The 26,702-nt window shown below is 35.4% G+C and overlaps 1 protein-coding gene across 1 annotated transcript; it reads left to right on the forward strand.

The window, feature by feature from the left end:
- The first annotated feature begins 20,645 nt into the window (after positions 1-20,645).
- Positions 20,646-21,396, forward strand: LOC122732417 (60S ribosomal protein L7-like). Its single transcript, XM_043972544.1, is given in 2 exon segments — positions 20,646-21,142; positions 21,144-21,396. Coding segments are annotated over 2 exon segments (738 nt in total). The 5' UTR covers positions 20,646-20,657.
- The last annotated feature ends 5,306 nt before the right edge of the window (positions 21,397-26,702 follow it).

Below are 26,702 nucleotides of genomic sequence, written 5' to 3' on the forward strand. Positions count from 1 at the left end.
CCCACCTTTGACACAAGGATGACCTTGAGCAAGCCACTTAAACTCTCAGTGCTCTAGGGGGCAGCTAGGTGGCATAGTGGATAAAGCACCAGCCCTGGATTCAGGATGACCTGAGTTCAAATTTGGCCTCAGACACTTGACACTTACTAGTTGTGTGGCCCTGGGCAAGTCACTTAACCCTCATTACCCTGCAAAGGGTGGGGGTGGGGAGGTGGATCTCAGTGTTCTAGGCAGATCTCTAAGACTATAAATTTCAGAGAATGTGTGGACCTTCATTGATAAGAGGAATTCCTCACAGGAGAGTTCCCTATACAAATGTTATCACTAGTCCAGCAACTATCCCTGTCTATGGATGCTTAATTCTTACAGCTGTGCCATGTAAATTGAGAGCTTCCATTTCCACATATACTCTGACTGAAGAAGGCAGACCTTTTAAGTATGCAAGGTGGTGAGGTGAAGGGGCTGACAGAAATAGATTGGAGAAAAAAAAAGAGGAGTTGGGGCATTTCCTCCTCCTAGTCTTCTAGTGTTAACTGGTATTAACTCAAGTAGAAATGGAGGCCACTAATCAATATACAAAGATCCTTGTGGGCCATATTACAGCTATAAAATGCAATTTATTTACATTTTATTTTATTTTTATTTTGTTAAATAGTTCACTATTATATTTTAATCTGGTGTGGACCACACTTGAGAGTATTGTTGGTTAAAGTGTATGCTTACTTTCCTGAAGGTTAAAAAAATTGGTCAACTACATCTCTGCAGTTAACAATATTTTTCCTAGTATCCACATCATGGTATTGTTGTGAAGAAGGTAATTTGCAAACCTCAAAGCTACCTCTAGATAAAAATAAAAAGGCGTGATCAGAAAGTGGTGGAAGCCAATGGACAAATGGAAACCAATGGAATATATTCAGCCTATAGATAACTATATTAAAGGTGTGGCTTATAAACTCATAGGTTTAGAAGTAAAAAATCCCAAAGACGCCATTGAGTCTGAATGCCTCATTTTATAGATGATGAAACTAAGGTAAACAGAGGTGTGTGTGTGTGTGTGTGTGTGTGTGTGTGTGTGTGTGTGTGTGATCACATAGTTAGGAAGTATCTAAAGGAGCAAACTTCAGGTGTAGGTCTAGCTATACCACACTATACTACATTGCACTACACTACAAGCTAACTTTTGTCTTATAGGATTCTTATTTGCAATGACTAATGTATAACTAGCTATACCTCTTGCTCCCCCACAACACACTCTCTCCTTTGTTTTGTTTTTTAATTTTCAAATTCATATATGGAAACAAATCAAACTTTATTGGAATTTTTGCAGCACACTGGCTAAAGACCAATTTCTATTAATGCCTACAAATAAGTAGCAATTGGGCCAATTCATTAATTAGGGTTCTTTTCACATTTCTTTTGTCAGCAACAAAAAAAGTGTTTCTTTGAAATGTCAAACTCATTATTTCATTAAACCCATCATATCACTGTGTGTGTGTGGGGGGTGATAATGCCGTGGAATGTTTAAAATAGATGTTTATTCATCCTTGCATATATAAGCTTGATCTGCTGCCCTCTCAGTATTTTTACAGAGCAAAATTTCTTTGTAAGGTTAAGACTCTCTATATAGCTTATAAAGGAATTCTAATTAATGAATTTGCTCATCCCTATTTAAATATCTATAGATATCTGCTCAACTTGAGTTTCACATTGTAGGTATTTATTGGCTAATTTAAATATAGTAGACATCATGTGCAAATTGTGGCTCTACCCTCAAATTCATGATTTTTTTCTAAAACCTTTGGATGTCAATTAGTTCATTAATCATTTGGTTAAGTGATTCATTTAAATATGAATGAGTTTAAAACCTAGTGAAAATGTCAACTAAAAAGTATGGGAGTTAAAGGCTTTACATGAATTTAGAGAATATTCTTTATAGCACTCATGGCTCCAAATAATGGTACCTTGAGTAACATATCTAACTTTCTCCATAATTGATTGACTTCTAGGAATGATAAGGAATTCTAATATTTATACATATGTTATAGTTGACAGGCAGCAGAGATACTACCTGGATAGGAAGCGTAGTATAGACAAAGAGGTCAGTAATCAGAAATATACCTAGATCTCACCACTTAAGTATAAAACTTACAGACCCACAGACCTAGCTATGAAAGTAGTAGGCCCTAAAAGTTAAATGGCCAGGCCAAACACTCCTCATTTCTCCCAGAGATGAGCAGAGATAAATCCTAATATAAAGTCCGAAGTCAAGAGATAGGCTAGATAAATGGGCAAAAACAACAATAAAAGAATTTTTTAAAGGGACAGCTAGATGGCAAAGGGGATAAAGGACCAGCCCTGGATTCTGGGGGACCTGAGTTCAAATCCGACTCCAGACACTTGATACTAGCTATGTGACCCTGGGCAAGTCACTTAACCCCACTTGCCCTGAAAAAAAATGGGGGAGGGAGAATTAAAAAAAAACACACAATAAAATAGTGATAATAATTACATATATATATAAAAGAATGTGCCCATTAAAAACTACTCTGGTAGCAGGGATGCTTAAAACAAAAACAAAGATGACAATGACTTTAAAACATCTAAATGTAATGCCTCAAAGAAAAATAAAAATTGAACACAAGCCAAACAAGAATTCGTAGAAGAGCTAAATAAATAAATAAAAACAGAGCAAAAATGATTAAAAATTTTTTTTAAAAAGTGTGGTAGAGGAAAAAGTGAGAAAAGAAAGAAGAGCAATGCAAGAAAATTATGGCAAGAGAATTAAGGCCTTGGTTAAAGAGGTACAAAAAAAATACTAAGGAAAATAACACTTTAACAATTGGAATTGGTGAAATGGAAGTTAATATCTCTGAATGACATCATGAAACAATAAAAAAAATCAATAGACTGAAACAAGTATAAGAAAATTTGAAATATCTCATCAGAAAAAGAGAAGAGATAATTTAAGAAATATTATAATACCTAAATGCCATTATCAAAAATTTAAAACAAAATACTAGGCATCATGTTTTATGATAGTATTAAGGAAAACAGTCTAGGTTTCAGTGAACTTGAGGATACAGTGGAAATTGAGTGGATCCACTGATCCCCACTTGAAATAAAGATCCCATGAAATGAAATGAAAACTCCCAGGAATATTACAGTCAAATTCCAGAGCAATAGGTCAAGGAGAAATTTCTTCATAGACTGCTTAATAAAAAGGAGGGTAGATTGAAGGAGGCAGTGATCAAAAGCAAATATACTTTTTGTGGGTTTTTTTTTTTTTTGGTGAGGCAATTGGGGTTAAGTGACTTGTCCAGGGTCACACAGCTAGTAAGTGTTATGTGTCTGAGGTCAGATTTGAACTCAGGTCCTCCTGAATTCAGGGCCAGTGCTCTATCCACTGCACCACCTAACTGCCCCGAAAATATACTTTTGAAGATGGGAGAGAAAAAAAGGGAAAAAAAAGTCAAATTGCCCCCTCAGACCTAGATAAATCTCAATATAAAATAAACAGAAAAGAAGTTAAGGAAATGAATAGAATTTTTAAAAGTTAGTATGATAGACCTGTAGAGATTAATTTACAACCATGTTCAGAAGGACTTTAAAATTGTGCATACCACTACTATGTCTATACTCTAAGGAGATAAAACGAAAATGAGCCATATGTACAAACTATAACAGCTCTTTTTGTGGGAGCAAAGAACTGGAAACTGAAGCAATGTCCATTAAGTGCACAATGTGAATCAGTTATAGTATTAAAAATGATAGGATACAATTGTGCTAAAAAACAAATAAAACAAAAACAGAAAAAACCAACCAAACAAAAAATAATTGAAGAGGATGGTTTTAGAAAAATCCAGTAAGACTTTTATTATATAAAGAAGAGTGAACAGAACTAGAAGTACAATCTACACCATAACAACAATACTTTAAAGAAAACCCTGAAAGTATAATGATCCACTGCAATGCCAAAGGCCTTGTCATTTAAAATGCTATTGACCCTGGATAGAAAACCGATGGACTCAGAGTGCAGATAAAAGCATTTTTTTTCTTTATATTGCTTAATATTTTTCCCCTCAGAAAATGGGTAATGCAGCAATATGTTTTGCATGACTTTGTATATTTAATTGGATATTGTATTTTGGATGTTGTAGACAGAGGTGGAGAGGAGATAATTTGGAATAGAAAATAAAAATTAAATGATACAAAGAGATGGTCTCCAAAAAAAGCATTAGGCTTAACATTCATTAGTAATGGATTGTCATCAGCCTTGATTAATATATCTCCTCTATCTTCACCATGTCCCACCCAATCCTAACTCTTCAAACAAACCATGTCCCACCCACTCCCAACTCTTCAAGCAAATCCTGCTTGAAGGATTTTTCTCAGGTTCTCAGAAGTAAAACACTACATTTTTAGAAGACTTTAAGTATACTCTATAATAAGGTTTTATAAAAGGGTGTATATTAAATATATACATATCCACAACAAAAATATGCACATATGATGCATATACACATATACAGATAGAATAGGTTGACAGAGAGACACAGAGATAATTTGGACATATAATTTTACTGGCATAAAGAATTCCTAGTTTAAAAACTCTTCATTAATTCACATCTAAAATTCATATAAAACATAATATTTTAAAAGATATTTATTATTTATTTATTTTTAAGATTAAAAAAAAATTCATATTCTTTCTCCCCCTTGCACTACTGCCCCACTCACTGAGATTGCAAGGAATATAACATCATGTTAATACATGTTAAATAATGTAAAACATATTTCCATATTAGCCATATCACTAAAAAGATTAAAGAAAGTAAGAAAACTATACTTCAGTTTAGACACAGAGTTCATCTAATCTTTCCCTGGAAGTAGGTAGCATTTTTCATCAGGAGACTGTTGGAGCTGTCTCTGATCATTGTATCCATCAAATTGGCTTGGTCTTTCACAACTGATCATCATTACGATATTGCTCTTATTGTGTCCAGTGCTCTTATTGTGTACAATGTATTGGTTCTGCTTGCTTCATTTTGCATCAATTAATATGTCTTCCCATTTTTTCCCCCTGAAACCATCTCCCTCATGATTTCTTATAACATTATAGTACTCCATCACAATTATGTTCCACCATTTATTCAGCCATTCCCCAATCTTCACCATCACAAAAAGATATGTGTATATCTATTAACATATACATGTGTATATACATATGTACATAGACTCACAAACATATATGTGTATGTGTGTATATCCATTCTTCTTTCCATTTTAATTTGTTGGGTCAAAGAATATATGTAGGGTTTTTTTGTTTTATTTGGTTTTGTTTTCAGGCAATGGGGGTTAAGTGACTTGCCCAGGGTCACACAGCTAGTAAGTGTCAAGGGTCTGAGGCCAGATTTGAACTCAGGTACTTCTGAATCCAGGGCCGGTGCTTTAACCACTGTGCCAGCTAGCTGCCCTGAATATATGTAGTTTTATGGCTCTTTGAGCATAGTTCCATATTGTTTTCAAGGATGGAAGAGTTTAAAACTCTACCAACAGTTCATTAATACTTATTTTCCCTTATCTCTTCCAGCTTTTGTCATTTCTAATGGGTATTAAGTGCTACCTCAAAATTGTTTTAATTTGCATTTGTCTAATCAGTACTGATTTGGAACACTTTTTCATATGACCATAGATAGTTTGATTTCTTCTGAAAACTGCCTGTTTATATACCTTGACAATTTATCAGTTAGGGAACTGGTCTTATTTTCATAAATTTAACTCAGTTTTCTATTTGACAAAAGAATTCTTTATCAGAAAAACTTTTTGTAAAAATTTTTTAATACGACTTCATTGTCTAAGGCACCTTTAAAAAAATTAAAATGTACTTTTCCTGTTTAGATCTTTTGATTAAGGCTTTTTTTTTTTTTTTTTGCTTCATCTGAGATCATGATTGCAACGTCTGCCTTTTTTTTTTTTTTACTTTGGCTGGAGCATAATATATTCTCCTCCACTTCCTTATTTTAAGTATATATGTGTATTTTGTGGTTCAAGTGTTTCTTTTGTAAATGGTATATTGCTTCATTCTGGTTTTTAATTCATTCTTTTATCCACTTCTGTTTTAAGGGTGAGGTCATCCCAGTCACATTCATGATTAAGATTACTGTGTATTTCCCTCCATCTTATTTTTTTCTCTCACTTTTTTTATACTGTCTCCCATCAAAAGTCCATTTTTCTTGTGACCACTGCCTCCTTTACTCTGTCCTCCCTTTTATTTTCCCCACCCCTTTGACTTATTTACTCCCCTTCTATTTCCCTGTTGGGTAAGATAGATTTCTATGCCCGGGTATATATATATATATATATATATATATATTCTTCCTTCTTTGAACCAATTCTGATGATAATGAGGGCAGTGCCCACCACCCTCTCATATAGTATAAATGCTCTTCCTTTTCTTCCTCTTTTGTGTGAGATAATTTTCCCCATTCTACCCCTTCCTTCTCTCTCTCAGTGCATCTGTCTTTCTCACCTTGTCTCTTTTGGAGATCATTCAAACAAAACCAACTCACACCAGTTCCCTCTTTGTAGACTGCCTTAATAATGATAAAGTTCTTATGAACTACATGTACCATTTTCCTGTATGGGAATGTAAACAGTTTGATTTTATTGAGTTTCATATATACCTTTTTATGCTTCTCTTGAATCTGCATTTGAATGTTAAACTTTCTTTTTTCTTTTTAATAGTATTTTTTTATTACATGTGAAGATAGTTTTCAACATTCATTTTTATAAGATTTTGAGTTTCAAAATTTTCTCCCTCTTTTCTTCCCCTCCCTCCTCCCTAAGATAGCAGGCAACCTGATATAGGTTATACATGTGCAATCATGTTAAACATATTTCCACATTAGTTATGTTGTGAATGAAGAAACAGAACAAAAGGGGAAAAGCATGAGAAAGAAGAAAAACCCTGAAAATAGTATGTTTTCATCTGCATTCTAACTTCATATCTGCATCTGAACTCTCTGACTGTGAAGAACATTTTCCATCATGAGTCTTTTCGAATTGTCTTGGATCATTGTATTGTTGAGAAGATCTAAGTCTATCATAGCTATTTATCACACAATATAGCTATTGTGCAGTGTTCTCAGGGTTCTGCTCACTTCCCTCAGCATGTCCACTTAAGTCTTTCCAGCTGTTTTCCCCCCCTGAAATCCACTTGATCATTATTTCTTGTAGCACAATAATATTCCATTACATTCATATACCAGAACTTGTTCAGCCATTCCCCAACTGATGGGCATCCCCTCAATTTCCAATTTTTTGCCAACCCGAAAGGAATTTCTATAAATATTTTTGTACATTTGGGTCCTTTTCCCTTCTTTATGATCACTTTGGGATACAGAACTAGTAGCAGTATTATTGGATCAAAGGGTATGCACAGTTTGATTGCCCTTTGGGTATAGTTCCAAATTGCTCTACAAAATGCTTGTATCAATTCACTATATCACCAAAAATGCATTCATTGATGTTCCAATTTTCCCATATATTCTCCAATATTTAGCCTTTTCCTTTTCTCTCATATTACTCAATGTGATGAGTATGAGGAGGTACCTCAGAGATGTTTTAATTTTAATTTTCCAATCGATAGTGTTTTAGAGCATTTTTTCATGAGTATATAGTATTTTGATTTCTTCATCTGAAAACTGTCTGTTCATATACTTGACTGTCAAACTTTCTACTCAACTCTGGTCTTTTCATCAGGAATACTTGAAAATCTTCTATTTCATTAAAAAAATCTATTTTCCATATGCAGGATTATACTCAGTCTTTGTAGGCATAGTATTCTTGCTTTTAATCTTAGTTCTTTTGCATTCCAGAGTATCATATTCCAAATATTCCATTCCTTTAATGTGGAAGATGCTAAATCTTATGTGATCCTGACTGTGCCTCCATAATATTTGATTTATTTTTCTTTCTGTCTGCCTGCAATATTTTCTTCTTGTCATGGGAACTTTGGAATTTGGTTGTAATATTCCTTGGGGTTTTCATTTTGGGGTATCTTTTATGAATTCATCAGTGGATTCTTTCTATTTCTATTTTACATTCTGTAATCTAAAATATTAGGAGAGTATTCCTTGATACTTTCTTGAAATATATTGTCTATTTTTAATCTTGTATATAATGATGATCTTTAGAAATCAGTCAAATATATTTCCATATACTTTGATTAATACCATTATTGTCCATGATCCTCTTTTGCTGGGTCTATTAAAATTTACTCATACTACTTTTTTATGTTCATTACTTTTATTCAATATTTTTGGATTGAGTGATTGATTTGACATCATTTATTAACAGAAATCCTTTACGCATCCTTCCTATGAAAAAGGAATAGTATCAAGGAGTACATTAGAACCCCCAAATATTGATTTCTGGGTGAAAGGATGAAGTTCACTGAAAATATTTATTCATTTTGCTTATTTTATATTTTCCTTCTTTAAAATTACTCTATTTTATCTACCAATTGCTTAATATATTACTCAACAGCCAAAAAAAAAAAAGCCCAAGTTAAAAGAACAGGTATCACCAAAGGATGCAATGAGAATATATATTTTAAAAAATATTAGTATCATTACTGTTAGTGAGAGGCAATACAGAATAGCTGTTAATTTAAAAACATAAAGAAAAGGCAAAAGTCATTGAGTTTAGAGAAGGATGATAGTCAGCCAGCTTATAACCTGTATTAGATTCTTTTGTTGTTTCTAGCAGTGATTACTAGTGGAAGATGACAAACTTTCCACTATTGTTTAAAGTTTAATATTGGAATTGGAGATTGAAGGATCCACTTAAAAAAAATTAAGCCTATTGCAAAATAATTTCAACATGTCTCTACTTGGTATTTTTCAGAGCCATCTTATCCTATCTAGTCTTTCAACTAATCAAATTTATGGAGCTGAGTTAAGGGACTTACACCATTCACTTCAAGTCATCTCAAAGTATCCATAGGAGTACATATTTATAAATGTACTTTTGAAAATGTTGAATTGTGAAAAAAGAGTTAGAGTGCTTTTACATTTGAGTGTGTATGTATGTATGTATATATGTATATATGTATGTATGCATGTATGTATGTATCATAAGAAGCAAAGGAAAAAGTTATTAAGAGAAAATTCACAAGATATACATAACTCTTTAAATGTATTGATTTGTATCTGTATTTTTAAAGACATATTTCTGGATGTAGCCAATTGAAAAGGGACATTTTTAGTGGTCAGAAGAAAAATTGCTTGGTTTGTTCTGATATGAAGCTAAATTTTTAAATTGTTTAAAATTTGGATTAGAGTTACCCATTTCCAAATTTCTTCTTCATTCATTACAAATTTTATTATCCAGATGTTACTATTAGCTACACAATATAAATGGAGTGATCTCCTGAAAAAAACAAACAAAAAACAAAAACAAAAAAACAAACTATTTACATCACAGAAACTAGTGGTCCCATTATTTTAATGATTCAATTAAAAAAATATTCCCTGGATCAGCGACAAAAAGTGTAGATGTTTATTGTATTTAAGGTGTCCAACATATTATTCTATTTTTTTATTAAATTGATTTACTATAAAATGGATACTAAATATTAACACACCCAATCATACTTTCTTAGCAATCATTTACAATTAAATAAATGGGTTATAAATTATTTTGACACTAGTGTAAGCTGGATGTGTACCTAGGAGTATCCCAGGTTATAATGAGCTTCTATGTTAGTAGTAGCAAACTTGCTCACCTGGTGTGCTGTTTTCTGCAAGTCTAGAGAAAAAACAGGTGATCAATTAGCTAATTTATTAACTAGCCATCAACAGAGCATAATGTATCATTTGTCCACCAGGTGGCACTAAGCTCAAGTCATGAATCACATGGCTTCAACAGATTGGATCCAGTGTGTTTGTTTGGACCTCTCAAAACTGTAATGTCCCCACTTCCCAGCAGAGTGGGCTCAGCCAACCTAACTCTTCCTGCTGCACACAAGCCCCCTCTTAATATGGTTGGGTGCTGGTCCTGGATTGAACGGTGATCTAGGAATATGCATTCCAATTTCATATTCCAATACTATTCCAGATATAAACAAGGGAACCACAAGTATCTAGAGTCCTGATCCCTGAAATGTGGGGAATCTCCTCATAAGAATGTTCCAATCACATTCATAAGATTCAGACATTTGACTTTGGAGTGGATATATGGCTTATTTTAAAACATATTAAAGTAAAAAAGGAAAGAAACCATCAATGCCGCCTCCCCTTTATGAACTGTATCTTTATGAACATTGTACTCCTCCTTCCCCAATGTATAATTTCACCTGCATCAACAGGTTGTAGATAATTTTAAGGGAAAGAAAGTATTGCATGTTTGCAAACTTTCAACATCAGCTATGCAAACGCAGGAAAAAAACAAACAACCCCAGAGGTAGATAGTAGGGATGGGAAAGAGGCCAGGAAATCTGTGTCTCCCTGGTCTGTTCCGACAGCTGCTAAAGTGTCATGGTCACCGGGGATACCCTGTCCCACATTATTTCTGCCTTTGCTGGCTGGTCTCTCTCATCCTACCTTTCTCCCAGTAACTTACTGTCCTCTTTACCTCAGGCTACAGGCTGTTCCTAACCTTTCTGTCATCATGAATCCATGTGACAGTCTAGTGAAGCCTAATGACCCCTCTGAGAATAATGATTTTAAATAACTGAAGGAAATTCTAAATATCAAGTAGAGATTAATGAAAGTAAAGATGTATTTTTTTCTTCCCTACCTTCCAAGTTAATGAACTATGTGAAATCTATCCACCAATCTCTTAGGGTCCCATATACACAAGGTCAAGAGCCCTGACTTAGAGCCTTCATCTTTACGATATGCCTCTCTTGAATCTGGACTTCATCATTCTCAGCTTGGGCTACAATGTCTCAGTGCCAGAACCATCAGTCTCTGTATCAGACTTAATGCCCCCACCCCCACCCCCACTTTAGTATCTTTCCTTCTCTGCTTCTGACCTCATTAAATAGATTGGGGGGAAAGTAGCCTTTCTTATGGAAAGCTAGAAAAAAAAAAGATTCAAAAAGCATGGGCCAAATTGTTCACCTGCACACAAAACCTCCATCCATCCCCTGACTTCTCATATACTTTGTTTCCTTTTTTAGCCTCATGCTGAAGAAGTTTTGCTTCAAAAGTCTTGATGTCTCAGTTTTCCCTGTGTATGATTTTTGTGTTCCACTGGCTCTCACAGATGAAACAAATTGATGACATATGCTACTTAATAAAATGTCATACTTTTCCAGTAATTTCCTTTGTCTCCAACAGATTACTTATTTTTCCAGTCTGTCCTCTACACTTTTCTTCATGATGCCATAATTTAGCATTCATTCCATCATTCTGAATCTTCTTTATTTACTTTATACTATTTCAGAAAAGTCTTTCTATATTTCTTTATAGCCCTCATTCTTGTCCAGATTAATTTATTTTGCTATTTTTCTATTGTTGGACATTCTGGTTCTACTTGTTTTTGTAGTGGCAAATATTTTTATTACAAAGATTTTTGAACAGAGAGATAATTCTTATTTTGTTGTTTGTTTTTGAATACTTTAATGGTGCGTTCTCCACTATATTCCTTCCTTACTGCCTAGAAACATGCCCAAATCTACCCATTCTTAAAATAAAACTACAAACTCATACCTGCTGGTTATTATCCTATTCCTCTCCATTCCTTCTCAACTAAAGTCCTTCAAAAAATAATCCCCACTCAGTGACTCCACTCCTTTTAAAGCCTCTGCAAAATGGCTTCCAACATTGAAATGGAAATGCTCTCTCCAAAAGTACTTATTATTCAGTCATGTCTAACTCTTTGTGATCCCATACGGGGTATTCTTGGCAGATACTGGATTGGTTTGGCATTTTCTTCTCCTGCAGATTAAGTCAAATAGAAATTAAATGACTTGCCCAGGATCACAACACTAGTGAGTATCTGAGGCTGGATTTGAACTCAGGTCTTCTTAACTCCAGGCCCAACACTCTATCCAGTAGCCACTCAAGTGCCTCATAAAAGTGCTCATAATCTCTACATTGTCAAATCTAATGATCTTTTCATGGTGCTCAACCTAAGTGACTTCTCTGAAGAACCTGACATTACTCTAGATATTCTCTCCTTTCTGAGTTTTCTCAACACTTTTCTCTCTGTCACTCTCATATTTCTCCTAGATCAAGGGTAAGCCACCATACTCCTATGCTGGATTCTCATCCATTTCACACCCACTGAGTTCATATCCCAAATTTCTATCCTGGGTCTTCTTTTTTCTACTTATACTCTTACTTGGCAATCTCATCAGCCCCCATTAGTTTAATTACCATCTCTTTGATGATGACTCACAGAGCTAGATATCCAGTGCTAGTGTCTCTCCTGAATTCTATTCCTATGTCACCAAATACATACTGAATACTTGAAACTGGATGTCTTATGAGCAGGGATATGCTAGAGCTAGCTCAAACTGGCTCTTTTAGCTGATTGTTAAATTGTCAGGGTCAGCATTATACTTCAGAAATCATTGAAAGTTTCAAATTAGGGATTGATTTATTGTTTTGCTGATATAGGAAATGCTAATAACATATATTAGACTTGTGAGTATGTCAGCATACTCCCCTCACCCCCCCCCAAAGAGCTGGCTGTTAAACATTTACAAATACACCCCATATTGTTGAGGGCATTCTTAGAGTTAACCACATTTTCAAACTTAGCATTATCCTTGACTTTGCACTCTTACTTACCCTATATATTGAATCATTTATTAAATTTTGTCATTTCTAACCCCATAAAATCTTGCATCTTCTTTCTCCCTTCACATAGTCACCATTCTTCTTAAAGTTCTTATCATCTCTAGCTTGAACTATTGAAATAGCTTTCTAAATTAGCATTCTTAACTCAAGTCCCTCCCAGTGCCAATCCATACCAAAATGTTTTATTTTTTACAAATGATTTTCTTACAACACAACTCTGACACTGTCACTGACCTACTTAGCAAAATCCAGTGGCTCTTTATTATTATTTTTATGTTTTGGTGAGGCATTTGGGGTTAAGTGACTTGCCCAGGGCCACACAGCTAGTAAGTGTCAAGTGTCTGAGGCTGATTTGAACTCAGATCCTCCCGACTCCAGGGCCGGTGCTCTATCCACTGTGCCACCTAGCTGCCTACTCTTTATTATTTTTATCTCCAAGTATAGACTCCTCTGTCTGGCAGGTAAAGATCTTCAGAAACTATTCTCTTCTAATCTTTCCAGCTTTTTAAAAATAGATTGTTCCTTTTCTCATATTGTATTCTATCTACTGTTCTACTTGCTCCTTATATAGAACAATCTGTGACTTGATCCCTTTGCACTGACTCCCACAGATGGGATGTTGTCTTTCCTCATCTTCATCTTTTAGAACTTCATACTTTCTTTATGACTTTACTCAAATGTAATCATCTGCTAGTGGCCTTTGCTTATATATATATATATAAACTGTTAACTGTGGGGGCCAATTTTTAATTGGTGAGTGTTAGCTAAGCAGTGAACCACAATATTGGTGCAAGGAAGGAGATTGGCAGCCTCCCTCAAAACAGAGCAGGATGTATTTAACAAGAACGACTTAAAAAAACACAAACAGGATCAGTAGGATCAAGGGAAAGGAAATAAAATGGGGAAAGGGAAATTATACAACCTGAACAACGCAACCACCCAGGAATCAGCTGAGAACACACAGCAGTGTCCTGTGGCCTTCCAGCTTCAAGCTAGAATGGTGAATCTCCTCCCCTCTTCCCAGCAGACCCCAGGCTGACCACACACAGCCCCAGGCCAATTGGCTAGCCGCTCTGACAGTCACATGACTGCCCTCACTAGGCTTCCAATCATTATAATTTTGCCAGGCCCATGTAGGTGTCGGTGAGCGGTGATGATGTGAGGTGCCAGTGCCATGGCGACAGCTACAACCAGTGTGTGGAGCACTGTGTGGTTTGAAGAGCCCTAGAGGCCAGTATGTGTACCAAGGTTTTTTTTTTTTTTTAAATTCTAGCCAAAAAATGAGGTTATAAAAACCTCAAATAACAATTAATTATTTACATTATACACACACACATATATGTATATATACACATATATGTATATGTGTGTGTGTGTATATATATATATATATATATATATATATATATATACACATACCTACTTATGACTACATTTTGACACAGGAGGCCTGGTGCTTTGTACCTTTTCTTGCTTTATAAAATAATTTTCTCAGTTCTAGGACCATGAATTCCGTGTTCCTATTCAGTCATGGGGATGGTAGCATCTAAAAAGAGAGATAAAGATTCCTTCTCTTTCTGCTTGACAAGTAAACCGACTATTTGTAGCATAAGGCATCTTTAGATTCTTTGGATCTCCTTGTTTGGTCTAAGGAAAGGCTGGTTTAGAAAATTAAGTCATTTGTAAAATCTTACAAAGAAAGATGATAGATGATTATGAACTGAGAGGAATTGTACAGAACACAACCAATTTAAAGAGAGATTGGCAAAAGACTTAGCTAAGCAAAACCATCCTGAGAATATTTAAGATGAAAAGGGAAAGGCAACAAAAAGAAAAAAAAATGAAGATTTGAAAGTTTTTAATAACTTTTCCCTATTAAGAATAATAGTGAGGGGAAGCTATGTGGCACAGTGGATAATGCACCAGCCCTGGATTCAGGAGGACCTGAGTTCAAATCCGACCTTACACACTTGACACTTACTAGCTGTGTGACCCTGGGCAAGTCACTTAAGCCTCATTGCCCTGCAAAAAAAAAAAAAAAGATAGGCAATTTCTAGAAATAAAGAATAATAGTGTCACTATATCTGCTTCTGCAGTAGTTATACTGAAGAGAACAAAGGATGGGGAAAAAGCCAGATTGGATGTAGAATACATTGAGGGAATCTTTCCTGGAGTTGATACAATTGTAAGACTATGGACAGATTGATTCATATGATATCTGGAGAAGAAGGTAAAGGGAACAAAAGATGGAAAACCACCACCAGCAACTAACATGTCTATTTATTTTTCCTATTTAAACAAATGTGCATTATCTACATATGCATTAAGACTATCCTTAGGGAGGGTATTCTTAAGTCACTTTAATCTTTTACAAGTGACATTCCACAGGGATATTATTATTTTCCATATTACTGATAGGAATATGTATCTTATGTATGGTTTAAGATCTCACTGTGCTTATTTTTGATTATGAAAACATATTTGAGTTGGCAAAGCAATATGTTTCTATTTTTTTTTTTTTTGCAAGGCAATGAGAGTTAAGTAACTTGCCCAGGGTCACACAGCTAGTAAGTGTCAAGTGTGTAAGGTCAGATTTGAACTCAGGTCCTCCTGAATCCAGGGCTGGTTCTTTATCCACTGTGTCACCTAGCTGCCCCATATGTCTCTTTAAAAAAAAAAGTCAGCTCCGTTCCAAACTTCCAATTAGACCTGTGCATGATGTTGTTTTTTTATGTCTATTGGTCATCCTGACACTCAGTGGAGTGGGACTTATGATAAGGTCTTGAAAAAAAATAAGCCAAAAATGAACTTGGGAAGTAGCAAAGAGTCACAGAGTCAAAGAGAGGATGTGTGGCTCATTAACTGTTGGGCTCATTAACTATTGTGTCCAGTTTAATCTAAACCCTAATTTGATTGTTCTGATTACAGTGAGAAAATGGGGGGGTGAGTTTATATATTTTATTTATTTCTATATACAACAAGCATTTCTCAGCTTTGTAGTTTGGAAATTCATGATGCTGATGAAAATCATTAACCTGTACATAATCTATAGTCAGTAAAGTGTTGCCTGTGGTTCAGGGATGCTGAGCATTTTGGCCTTGATCACAAAGCTATTAAATGTCAGAGGAAATATTTGAACACTTGACTTCTTGCTTGACTTGTATTTGAACATTCTATCTACTCTGCAACACTGCCTCTCATCCTATTTTTCTTTCTCTCTGTCTCTCTTTGTGTTTAAGTATGTGTCTGTCCCTCTGTGTCTTTAACAATCTCACAAGAGGAACTCAGTGCTTTATGACAGTAAACTGTTGGATGCAACATGAAAACATCACAATAAACTTTTCCCTTTTTATATTTGCTCTTCTATTCCTATTAACATGAAACATAGGCAGCTTTACTTTGGAGGGATCAAGAGATTACTTCATTGACTCAGTAGTCAATTGGGAAAAATGAAAAATGGAACATTACTTATTTAAATAAAATGATATTCATAATTTTTATAAATCATGGAAATTGATTGTTGAATATAGAAAAAAAAACAAGTTTTGTGTAAATCCAAATAAACACAACCCACTTGGTACTATAGAAATGAACAGTAGCATCCTCAACTTTGTGCTGATAGGTAGTTGAAGACATAGCACCATAGAAAGTGCTCTGGAGATGGAGTCAGAAGATCTTGTTTTGAATACTGGTTCTCATCTTTATTACAAAATTACTTAACTTATTTGGGCCTCAGATTACTCCAGTATAAAAGAGGGTGTTAAATTAAATAAACTATGAGATCCCTTTGAGCTCTAAATACTATGATTAAGATAAAAGAATGCCAGGAATGATTCTATATTCTTATGAGAAACCTAAAATATGAACACCTGGAGAATCATGCTTTGCCTCAGCAAGTAGTAAATTGGTAAAATATTTTGAGTGCATTTAATTTGCTTTAAAATAATGATTATCTTTTCTTCATTGCATTTTATTTTAAACTGTATTGACGCCTTTTCGTTCTATATTACAGTCATATCTAGATATGCTCCTTCTCCTCCTCTTCCTCCTCCATTTCTTATAAGAAATTTAAAACATTAAAGCAAAACCAACTGACCATATCACAATGTGTTCAATGTTCCACACTCATATTTCCCCACCTCTCCAAAGAAATGAAGGTAATGCATTTCTTCATCTCTTGTCAGCTCCAAGATTGGGGCCATTATAATCACCTAATGTTTGTTGTTTTTCTTTAAAAAAAAACATATGGTAGTTTTTGTGTATATTGCTTTCCTTGTTCTCTTTAATCTACTATACTTCAATTCATTAAAGTCTTCATGTTTCTCTGGATTTCTTATCAAGAAATTGTTTCTTTTAGTACAACAATATTCCTTTATATTTATGTGTCACCATTTGACAATTCTCCAAATTGATGAGCAGCCAATTTTTTCTAGGTGTTTTTTTTTCCACTACCATAAAAGTGCTGTGATAGATATTTGGGTGAATCTATGAACACTCTGGCTGAAACTCTCTTAGGAAACATATTCTGTCAGAAGTTGGATCTTTATATCAAATGGTCGGAGCAATTAAGTAACAATTTCCCCATCATCTCAAATTGCCTTCTTACAGTGGTTGGATGTTCTGACTGCTCCAGTAGCTGTATACTAGTATATTCGTTTTCCCAAAGTTCCTCCAAAATCAGGATGGGTAACTTTTAAAAGAGAAACTAAATCAAAAATAAAATTTTACAACTTATTTTTTGGAAAATTCTTCTAAAACCCTATAATGCTCTGAATCTATGATTTTATGAATTACTGATTCAGAGTGTACATTCTCTAGGATGATTCATACTGTGCTGTTCCCTGTTTTTAACACTTGGAAGTTGTTGCTTAACAGAATCAATTATCTTAATTTACACAAAAGCCAATCACCACAGTGATTTTCCTTATCATGAAACTCACAGAAAGAATCCAGCAGAAAACTACTGGGTCAAGGAATTTTGAAATCAGTATGGTTCTCTGCTATAAAGATTCTTAGACTAAAATCAGAAAGACTTTAGGGCTTTGGTTTACATAGTCCTACATCTCTGATAATTGTTCCAAGCCCATTAGCTGGTATTCTTAATTGGAAGGTTCCCTTGTTGAGCTAAACAAACGTTTATCAAACAGTATAAATGGTTCCTTTTTAAGGATAAATACTGAATTTGTCCCACATACCTCGTTCATATCCAGAAGCTTCCTATAGTTCTAAAGGTGAATATATTTTACCCAGGGCTAAGTAGTGTGATGGATAAAGTGCTGTATGTAGAATCCAGTCCTAGGCAATTATTAGCTGTGTGATCCTGAGCAAGACATTTAACCTCTCTCTGCCTCTGTTTTCCTCGACTGTATAATTGGAATAAGAATAGTACCTACCTCCCATGGTTGTTGTGAGGATAATTTCAAATCATGTCTATACATAGCTTTGTAAACATTAAAGTACTATATAAATGGTAGCTATTCTTATTCTTAATTATTAATATTTCCTCTTTACTGCTTCACATTTTCATCTTTTTGAGCTTCTATACTTTTATTACAGAACAATGTTTTCAATCAGAAAACGTTCATTTAAAAAATAAGCAGAAGCTAAGAAGAAGCTACGTGCTACATCCTAGTAAGTGTAAGGAATTAAGCAATGAAAAGGAGAACCAGAAAGATGCCTTTATATAGATTGGCTTTTTATTTTCTTAAAATTTGATTGCTCATTTAATGTCTTATGCCAACTTTTCTGTTTTTCAATTAAAATATGGAAATGGTTTGGATGGCATTGAAGTTAAAAAGAAAGATTCTGCAATATCTAAAATTAATTTACACAAATAAAACAGGGAGGGTGATGGATACAATGTTGCATGAAAGTGAGTCTATAATTATTCAAAAAGATGTAGGTTTTAACTAGACCTTCCTCTATGTCTGGAAAGAAAACAATACTCACTGAAAAGTATTAAGAACACAGAAAGGGGGGAGCAAAAAAAGTTTTGAAGCTATTTCCTCTAATTATGTGATCTTGCTTCATTCTGAACACATGTACAAAAAGGCCTTAACTTCTGTAATGTTTTGAATATACTAGCACATCTTTCTCCCCTCTAAGACCATTGGATTTTTTAAAAGTTTGATTTAAACCTTGTTTAAATCTGAATATTGTCCTTTCTTTCTTTCTTTCTTTCTTTCTTTCTTTCTTTCTTTCTTTCTTTCTTTCTTTCTTTCTTTCTTTCTTTCTTTCTTTCTTTCTTTCTTTCTTTCTTTCTTTCTTTCTTTCTTTTTCTTCCTTTCTTTCTTTCTTTCTTTTGCCAGGCAATGAGGGTTAAGTGACTTGCCCAGGGTCACACAGCTAGTAAGTGTCAAGTGTCTGAGGCCGGATTTGAACTCAGGTCCTCCTGAATCCAGGGATGGTGCTCTATCCATTGTGCCACCTAGCTGCCCTCTTAATATTGTCTTATAATAAACAATGGTTTGGAGACCCAAAGATTATTTACTCTTATTGTTGCTGTTCAGTAATTACCTTCTTCAACTGCTACTTCTTATCCTAAAACCCTTCTGTCTCCATATTCTATTGATATTCCTTTTGACTTGTTTTTGCCTCTGCTTCTCCAAGCCCTTGTTCTTCAGCACCAACAGCAGTCAACACTGGGCTGCCTTTAGTAACCTCTGTCAATCCATGTTTTCTTGGAATTCTCATATCCATTTGGTGACATGGCCTCTATACTTTATTCCTCCTTGCCTCCACTCCCAGTTCTAGGTCTGAAAGACTAACGCTTTGTTTTCTCATTCCCTTTTTCTCATAGAACATGACCTTTAAACTGATAGTTTTCCTCTTCCCATACCCTTGTATTCAGGCTTTTAGCATTAAAGTGTAATTGTCTAGGGCATCTGAAATCCATCCTACAGGGCTTCATATTAGAGAGAGATGTTGTCCAGGCCTCCTATTGATATAGGAGACACTTGGGTACATTACACAAAATAGTAAATGTCCCTGTAATAAAAACTGGAACCCATGCCATCCTCCAATGGTGAGGGTCCTAGGGATAGTAGGCCTTGGCTTGATCTCTTATGGTTATCTCCACTGTTTTGTCATTTTGGTTTGGAGAACAGACCCAAAAGTCATTTCAAGATAGATAGGCTCTACATCAGTAAGGCAATGTCTTATGGACAAAGCCTTTGTCTCCACCCATTCCAATTGGTCCAGCCACTTGGGAACGATGAAATAGGCTAATGGAACACCTTGATGATGTTTTCCACTTCTGTAATAAACATTTAAATTTTTATTTATTTATTTATTGTTTGTTTGTTTAGTGAGGCAGTTGGGGTTAAGTGACTTGTCCAGGGTCACACAGCTAGTGCGTGTCAAGTATCTGAGGTCAGATTTGAAGTCAGGTCCTCCTGAGTCCAAGGTCAGTGCTTTATCCACTGAGCCACCTAGCTGCCCCAACATTTTTATTTATAGTTTTGAATTCCAATTTTTATCTCTACTTCCTCCCATCTCCCGTCCCTGAGGTGGTAAGCAATCAGATATGGGTTATACATGCATGATTATGTAAAACATTACCATATTAGTCATTTTGTACAAGAAAACTTGAATAAAACAAATACTTTCTACTTCTGAAATGACTACAGATAATCCATGCATTTTTTTCTGGACTGAACCACTATTATACTAGTTCAATAGTCAATAAATATTTATTAAGCAATTACTATGTGCTAGACATTGGGCTAAGCACTGGGGATAAAAAGAAATACATGATAATCTCTGCCCTCAAGGAGTTAACTATATAATGAGGCAGGAGGAAGATAACATATAAAAAGGAAAGGGACTCTTTTTCCAGCAGGAATCATGGTGGGTGCAGAAGAAAAGAAGAAGAAGGTGCCATCAGAATCCCTTCTGAAAAAGCAAAAGGCTTTTGAAAAACTGAAGGCCAAATATCTGAAGAAGAAAGTGGCTATAAAAAAGCTCCATAAAATATGGAGAAAAGTTATCTATGAAAAAGCTAAAGCTTACCACAAGGAGTACAAACTGATGTACAAAAGTAAAATTCGGCTGGCTAGAATGGCACACAAAGCTGGAGACTGCTATATATCTGCTGAACCTAAGTTAGCTTTTGTGATCAGAATCAGAGGTATCAATGGTGTTAGCCCAAAGGTCCGAAAAGTATTGCAGCTTCTTCATCTTGAACAAATCTTCAACGGCACCTTTGTTAAGCTTAACAAGGCTTCAATTAACATGCTGAGAATTGTGGAGCCATACACTGCATGGGGTTATCCAAACCTGAAATCTATGAATGACTTGATTTACAAATGTGGCTATGGCAAAATCAAGAAACAGAATTGCTCTGACTGATAATGCCCTTATTGCAAAATCTCTAGGTAAATATGGAATTATCTGCTTGGAGGACTTGATTCATGAGATCTACACTGTTGGCAAGCATTTCAAAGCTGCCAACAACTTCTTGTGGCCCTTCAAATTATCTTCTCCTAGAGGTGGAATGAAGAAAAAGACTACTCATATTGTGGAAGGTGGAGATGCTGGTAACAGGGAAGACCAGATCAACAGGCTTATTAGAAGAATGAACTAAACGTTGTTACCATGATTTTTTTTTCTAATGATCTGTTAATAAAAATGGCTGTGATGAAATTGAAAAAAAAATAAAGGAAAGGGAGGGGGCAGATAGGTGGCACAGTGGATAAAACACTGGCCCTGGATTCAGGAGGACCTGAGTTCAAGTCTGGCCTCACACACTTGATACTTACTAGCTGTGTGACCCTGGGCAAGTCACTTAACCCTCATTGCCCCACAAAAACAAAATAAAACAAAACAAAATAAAAAGGAAAGGGACAGGAGAAGGGTACCTGGCACAAGAGTATGATGAAGTCCATAGGAGTGTAGCAGGGTAGGAAATTATGATATGACTGCCCTGGGCTCCTTCTTATGTCTCCCTTCTACCTTCTCTAATCAGAAGGAGGGAGGGCTCCAGAGGCATGGGGTACTGAGGAGGTATCAGTTTTAGAGTTGATGTGATCTTCATGATGATGAGGTTTTGGAGACCATGATGAAGTCCAGGAGTGCAGTTGGGTAGGAAAGTGAAGAGCTGCAGTTTCCCTTACTATTTTCCAAAAGTCCCTACTGCCCTTGGAAATCTTCCTCCTCTGCCACCTTCATTGTCTCCTCTTCTTCTTTCTCCTCCTTCATGTCTTTCTTCTCTTCTACCTCTTCCTCCTCCTCTTCTTCCCTTTTCTTTTCCCCCCTTCTTTAAAAAAAAATGGTAAATTTGTATTGGTCCTCTTTCAGCATGTAGGGCAACAACCACCCTCCTCCTTTATTAAAACAAACAAAATCTTACATTTTTATAGAGGTTTAAGTTTTGCAAAGAAATTTGCCTGTGTGACAGCAAAGGATTCTTACAACACCTTGTACCATTTCCAAAATGTTATAGCTGACAAAATTGAGGCTTAAAGAGCTTAAGCGATTTGCCCCTGGTTGTGTGGCTAGTAACAGACAGAATTAAGACTCCAACGGAGGTTGGGGGACTACAAATCTAATCTTCAATCTACTATTCCACATTAATGTAAAATTTTCTACAGTAACAAAATCCACATTAGGAACCTGTAGGGTGTCATGCACCATGATGTAGTGAAAAGACGGGTAGAATTGGAGTTGGAAAACCTGAGTTTTGGGCTTCACCATTGCAAATTCAGTGACCACCAGCAAATCCCTTAACTTCTCTGAGTTTGATTACACATAAAATGGGTATGGATGTGTTAACCCTATCTAACTCCCATGATTCCAGGCAGCTTGGTTGTGCAGTAGATAGAGTACTAGGTCTGGAGTAAGGAAAATAATGAGTCCAAATTAGGCCTCAAGCACTCGCTAATTGTTTGACCCTGCACACTAAAACCTCTGCCTCAGTTTCCTCCTATGTAAAATAGGGATAATAATAATAATAACACTTACCTCCCAGGGTTGTTGTGAATATGAATTAAATGTTTATAAAGCACTTAGCATAGTGCCAGGGTTATAGAAATATCTATATAAAATATTACCTATTATTATCATTGTTATTGTTGTATGGAAAATGTGTTTTAATTTAAAGCATTGTTTAAATGAATTTGCTCACAATTTGTTAAGGAACACTGATAAGTAAAGTCAGCTACATGTCTCACAGAGATATAAACATATGCAATATTTTCATAAAGTTATTTGAGATAAGAAGGAAGTGAATTTCTCTCCAGCCACAAGAGCTCAGAGTCACAAAAGCATGGCCGGTAGAGTAATCTAGAACAAAAAGGATTGTGTACAGGAAATACCAAGAATATAGAAACTCTATTTTTCCTTTTAAAAATGCTAAACTAGGAAGACATACTGCAACAACATATATTTTAGAATAGTGTGAAACTTAGCAAAGTATATGAATATTGTTTCTATTTAAAATGATTTCTTCTTTGTTGCTGCAACTTATAGATTTCCCAATTCATAATATGTACTATATATATTTGTACACACATGTATATGGAATATACATAATGCAATATATGATAATGTACATATATTATATGTGTATATATGTGTGTAGTACACACACACACACATATATACACATACACACACACGTTTCTTCCTTCAGAATTCTTGTTGACATCAATGACTCTCAACTGCTATTATCTCATAGAGGCAGAACATTTTATTAACTTACAATTAAATACCTCATGTGATTTCAGAATGACTAATAGACTGAAAAGGACACAAGAGGTCACAAAAGGCTATCAGTCTATTCCCCTTGGCTTGAGGCTCTATAAGACCTCATCATAAGTGTGATAAAGATAAGTTTTAATATTTATTAGACCTCCTATTTTGTGCCATGCATAGTAGAAAATTTAACACAATTGTCTCCTAGGGAAATACAACCTAAGTAATTGAAGTTACACAGAAAAGGCAATTCAGCCCCCCAAATATGCCAGCATATTATCATTCCATTTTATACTTTATATACTTTCCATTATATATTGTTGTGGTTTTCCCTTTGTTCCTGAAGAGGACCATGACATGGGGAGGTGATGTCATCACATGCAGTAAATTAGATTTAAGTGAGGGAGGGCTGTGCAAAGTCACCAAACTCACTCTCTCATCCAGAGGCATCTAAGTCCAGTGACAAGATATATATCACACCAATTGGAGATGACCCCAGATGCAATGTTTTGAGCTGATGTCTTTGCCAGGTCTTAGTTTGCCAAAGGCAATGCCCATTCATTGATTAAAGCTACATAAAGAATGAGACAAAGAATGGTCTCCTTTACCTAGTCAAAACAAATAAATATATGAATGAATAAAGAAGGAAAGTAAGAGAAAGAAAGAAAGAAAGAAAGAAAGAAGGAAGGAAGGAAGGAAGGAAGGAAGGAAGGAAGGAAGGAAGGAAGGAAGGAAGGAAGGAAGGAAGGAAGGAAGGAAGGAAGGAAGGAAGGAAGGAAGGATTGTTGGCCAATTTATGAAAGTCAGAGTGATTTGGGGTTAAGGATTGGTCCTTAAAGAACACTAGGCTCTATATCCCAAGACATCTTGTGAGGTTTAAGCAATCAAAACATATTCCCTTGGGAGGGGGAGAGGGAGAGGGAAAGGGAAAGGGAGAAGGAAAGGGAGAGGTCGAGGGAGAGTTTCCTCACCCAGGGATTCCTCATATGAATGAGAGTCTCAGATTCAGTTCCTGAATCTTCAAATATTTTGTAACACTCCTGATAGTTTTTGCCATCTTGATTATTCTCTAAAAACTTCCACAAAGAAGGGAAATATAAACAAAAACTTAATGTTTATTTCAAAGTCTTAATTTCAATTTCAAAGATAAAAAGAAAATTCCTTAGGCACTTTCTCATCCCATACTTCCCTTAGATTACTAAATCTCAGGATATTCCTTTTTTAGGCTGTCTCAATAGCTAAATAAAAAACCCACTATATAAAATTGTTTTCTAAAGAATCTTGGATAGTAAAAACAAAACAAAACAAAAAACAAACAAAACAACCCAATAGTCAAGGTCTGGGATTAGCAACCTTTCTATGACCAAACAAATTTAATATTTGAAATCAAATAGAAAAATTCATGATAGGCAAGATGATAGAGTAAAAGCAGGCACTCACCAGAGCACTACCAAATTCCCCTCTAAACATCATTAAAATAAAACTTGTATTTGACCCTCACTTGTAGCTCCAAGAAGCTGTAGCATGCACAGCAGTCACATCCTAGTAAAACCATCTTGACAAACAGCCTAAACCATGGTTACTAAGAGGCCTCAAAATTGTCAGTGAGTTAGGGAAAATGTCTACCCCAAGCATGTGAAGACTTACCCTACCATAATGGATGGATAAGTACAATTCAGTCCATTAGCTATGAAGGTGACTAAAGCAGACACTGTTGAGAGAAATAAAAACAGAATACTGTTATCTCATTTAGAAACAGAATAATTCTGACTCAAACAGAGACAAAGGGAGGTTAATCTCACCCAGACTCAGACACAGGGAGGGAGTCTTACAAGAAGGGGACTTTGAGGCCAAAAAGGGGTCTTGCAGGAAGGTAAAAGTTGATTACATAAAGTGGCCCTAAGGTCAGTGGTCTGGTTGATTTGGGATGCTTGAATGGGGTGGGGGACATTTTGGGGGGGAAATAGAGATATTTCAGGAAGAATGTGCATCTCTTTGTTCTCAACCAGTGACAAAGAGAGGAGGGACTTTGCATTACATTTAGGGATAAAAAGAGAAGTTTGCTGTGGCAAAGTGTGTCACTTTCCTTTAAAGTGTGTGACCATGCTTGCAAAAATGTAATGAAGCCTTCATTTATTCACCAAAATGGAAAGTCCATTATTTTTTTTCTGACAGTGTAGAGTTCTTAGAGCTTGGTCAGACATCAAAGATACCAAGGTCATACACTACACTCTGGGCCTTTGCAAGTCATGTTGATTTTTGTCTTGCTACTGGACGGCACTGCTTATGGAAGAGAGAATGAGGCTGATGATGTTGTACAACTTTGCCTCTTTTCAAATGAAGGGCAAACAACAACAATAATAGTTATCTATCTTATTTTTGTTTTGTTTGTCCTTCATTCTTTTTTGTTGTTGTTGTTGTTGTGAGGGTTTTTTTGTGGGGCACTGAGGGTTAAGTGACTTGGCCAAGGGCATACAACTAGTAAGTGTCAAGTGTCTGAGACTGGATTTGAACTCAGGTCCTTCTGAATTCAGGGCTGGTGCCTTATCCACTGTACCAGCTGCCTCTGTCCTTCATTCTTGAAGAGGATCATGTGATATCATGACTTGCACTGAATTGGATTTAAGTGGAGGGCTCTGTGAGGTCACCAGTCTTACTCTTTTCTGCAGAGCCTTCTTGGGCCAGTCATCAGGATGACTGGAGATGGCCTTGAATGTTTAAGGCAATTAGGGTTAAGTGACATGCCCAGGTTCACATAGTATGTGTTTGAGTTGACATTGAACTCAGGTCCTCTTGACTCCAGGGACAGTGCTCTATTCACTGCCCCTTAGTAACTACCTAACTCCCTCAGCAAGCATTCTGTATAATGTGGATAAGCATTTATATATATATATATATATATATATATATATATATATATATATATATATATATATATATATATATATATATATATATATATATATATTCTATATAATGGGGATAATGACTTTTCAGTAAGATCAAGTGTGAGACAAGGATGCCCATTATCACCACAATTATTCAATATTGTTCTAGAAATGCTAGCTATAGGAATAAGATAAGAAAAAGAAACTGGAGGAATTAAAATAGGCAATAAGTAAACAGACCTCATTCTTTGCAGGTGAGAATTCTGGAGAATAAACTAAAAATTAATTAATTAATTGAGATAATTAGTAA

This window comes from Dromiciops gliroides, chromosome 6 (assembly GCF_019393635.1).
Source record: "Dromiciops gliroides isolate mDroGli1 chromosome 6, mDroGli1.pri, whole genome shotgun sequence".
Lineage (NCBI taxonomy): Eukaryota > Metazoa > Chordata > Mammalia > Microbiotheria > Microbiotheriidae > Dromiciops > Dromiciops gliroides.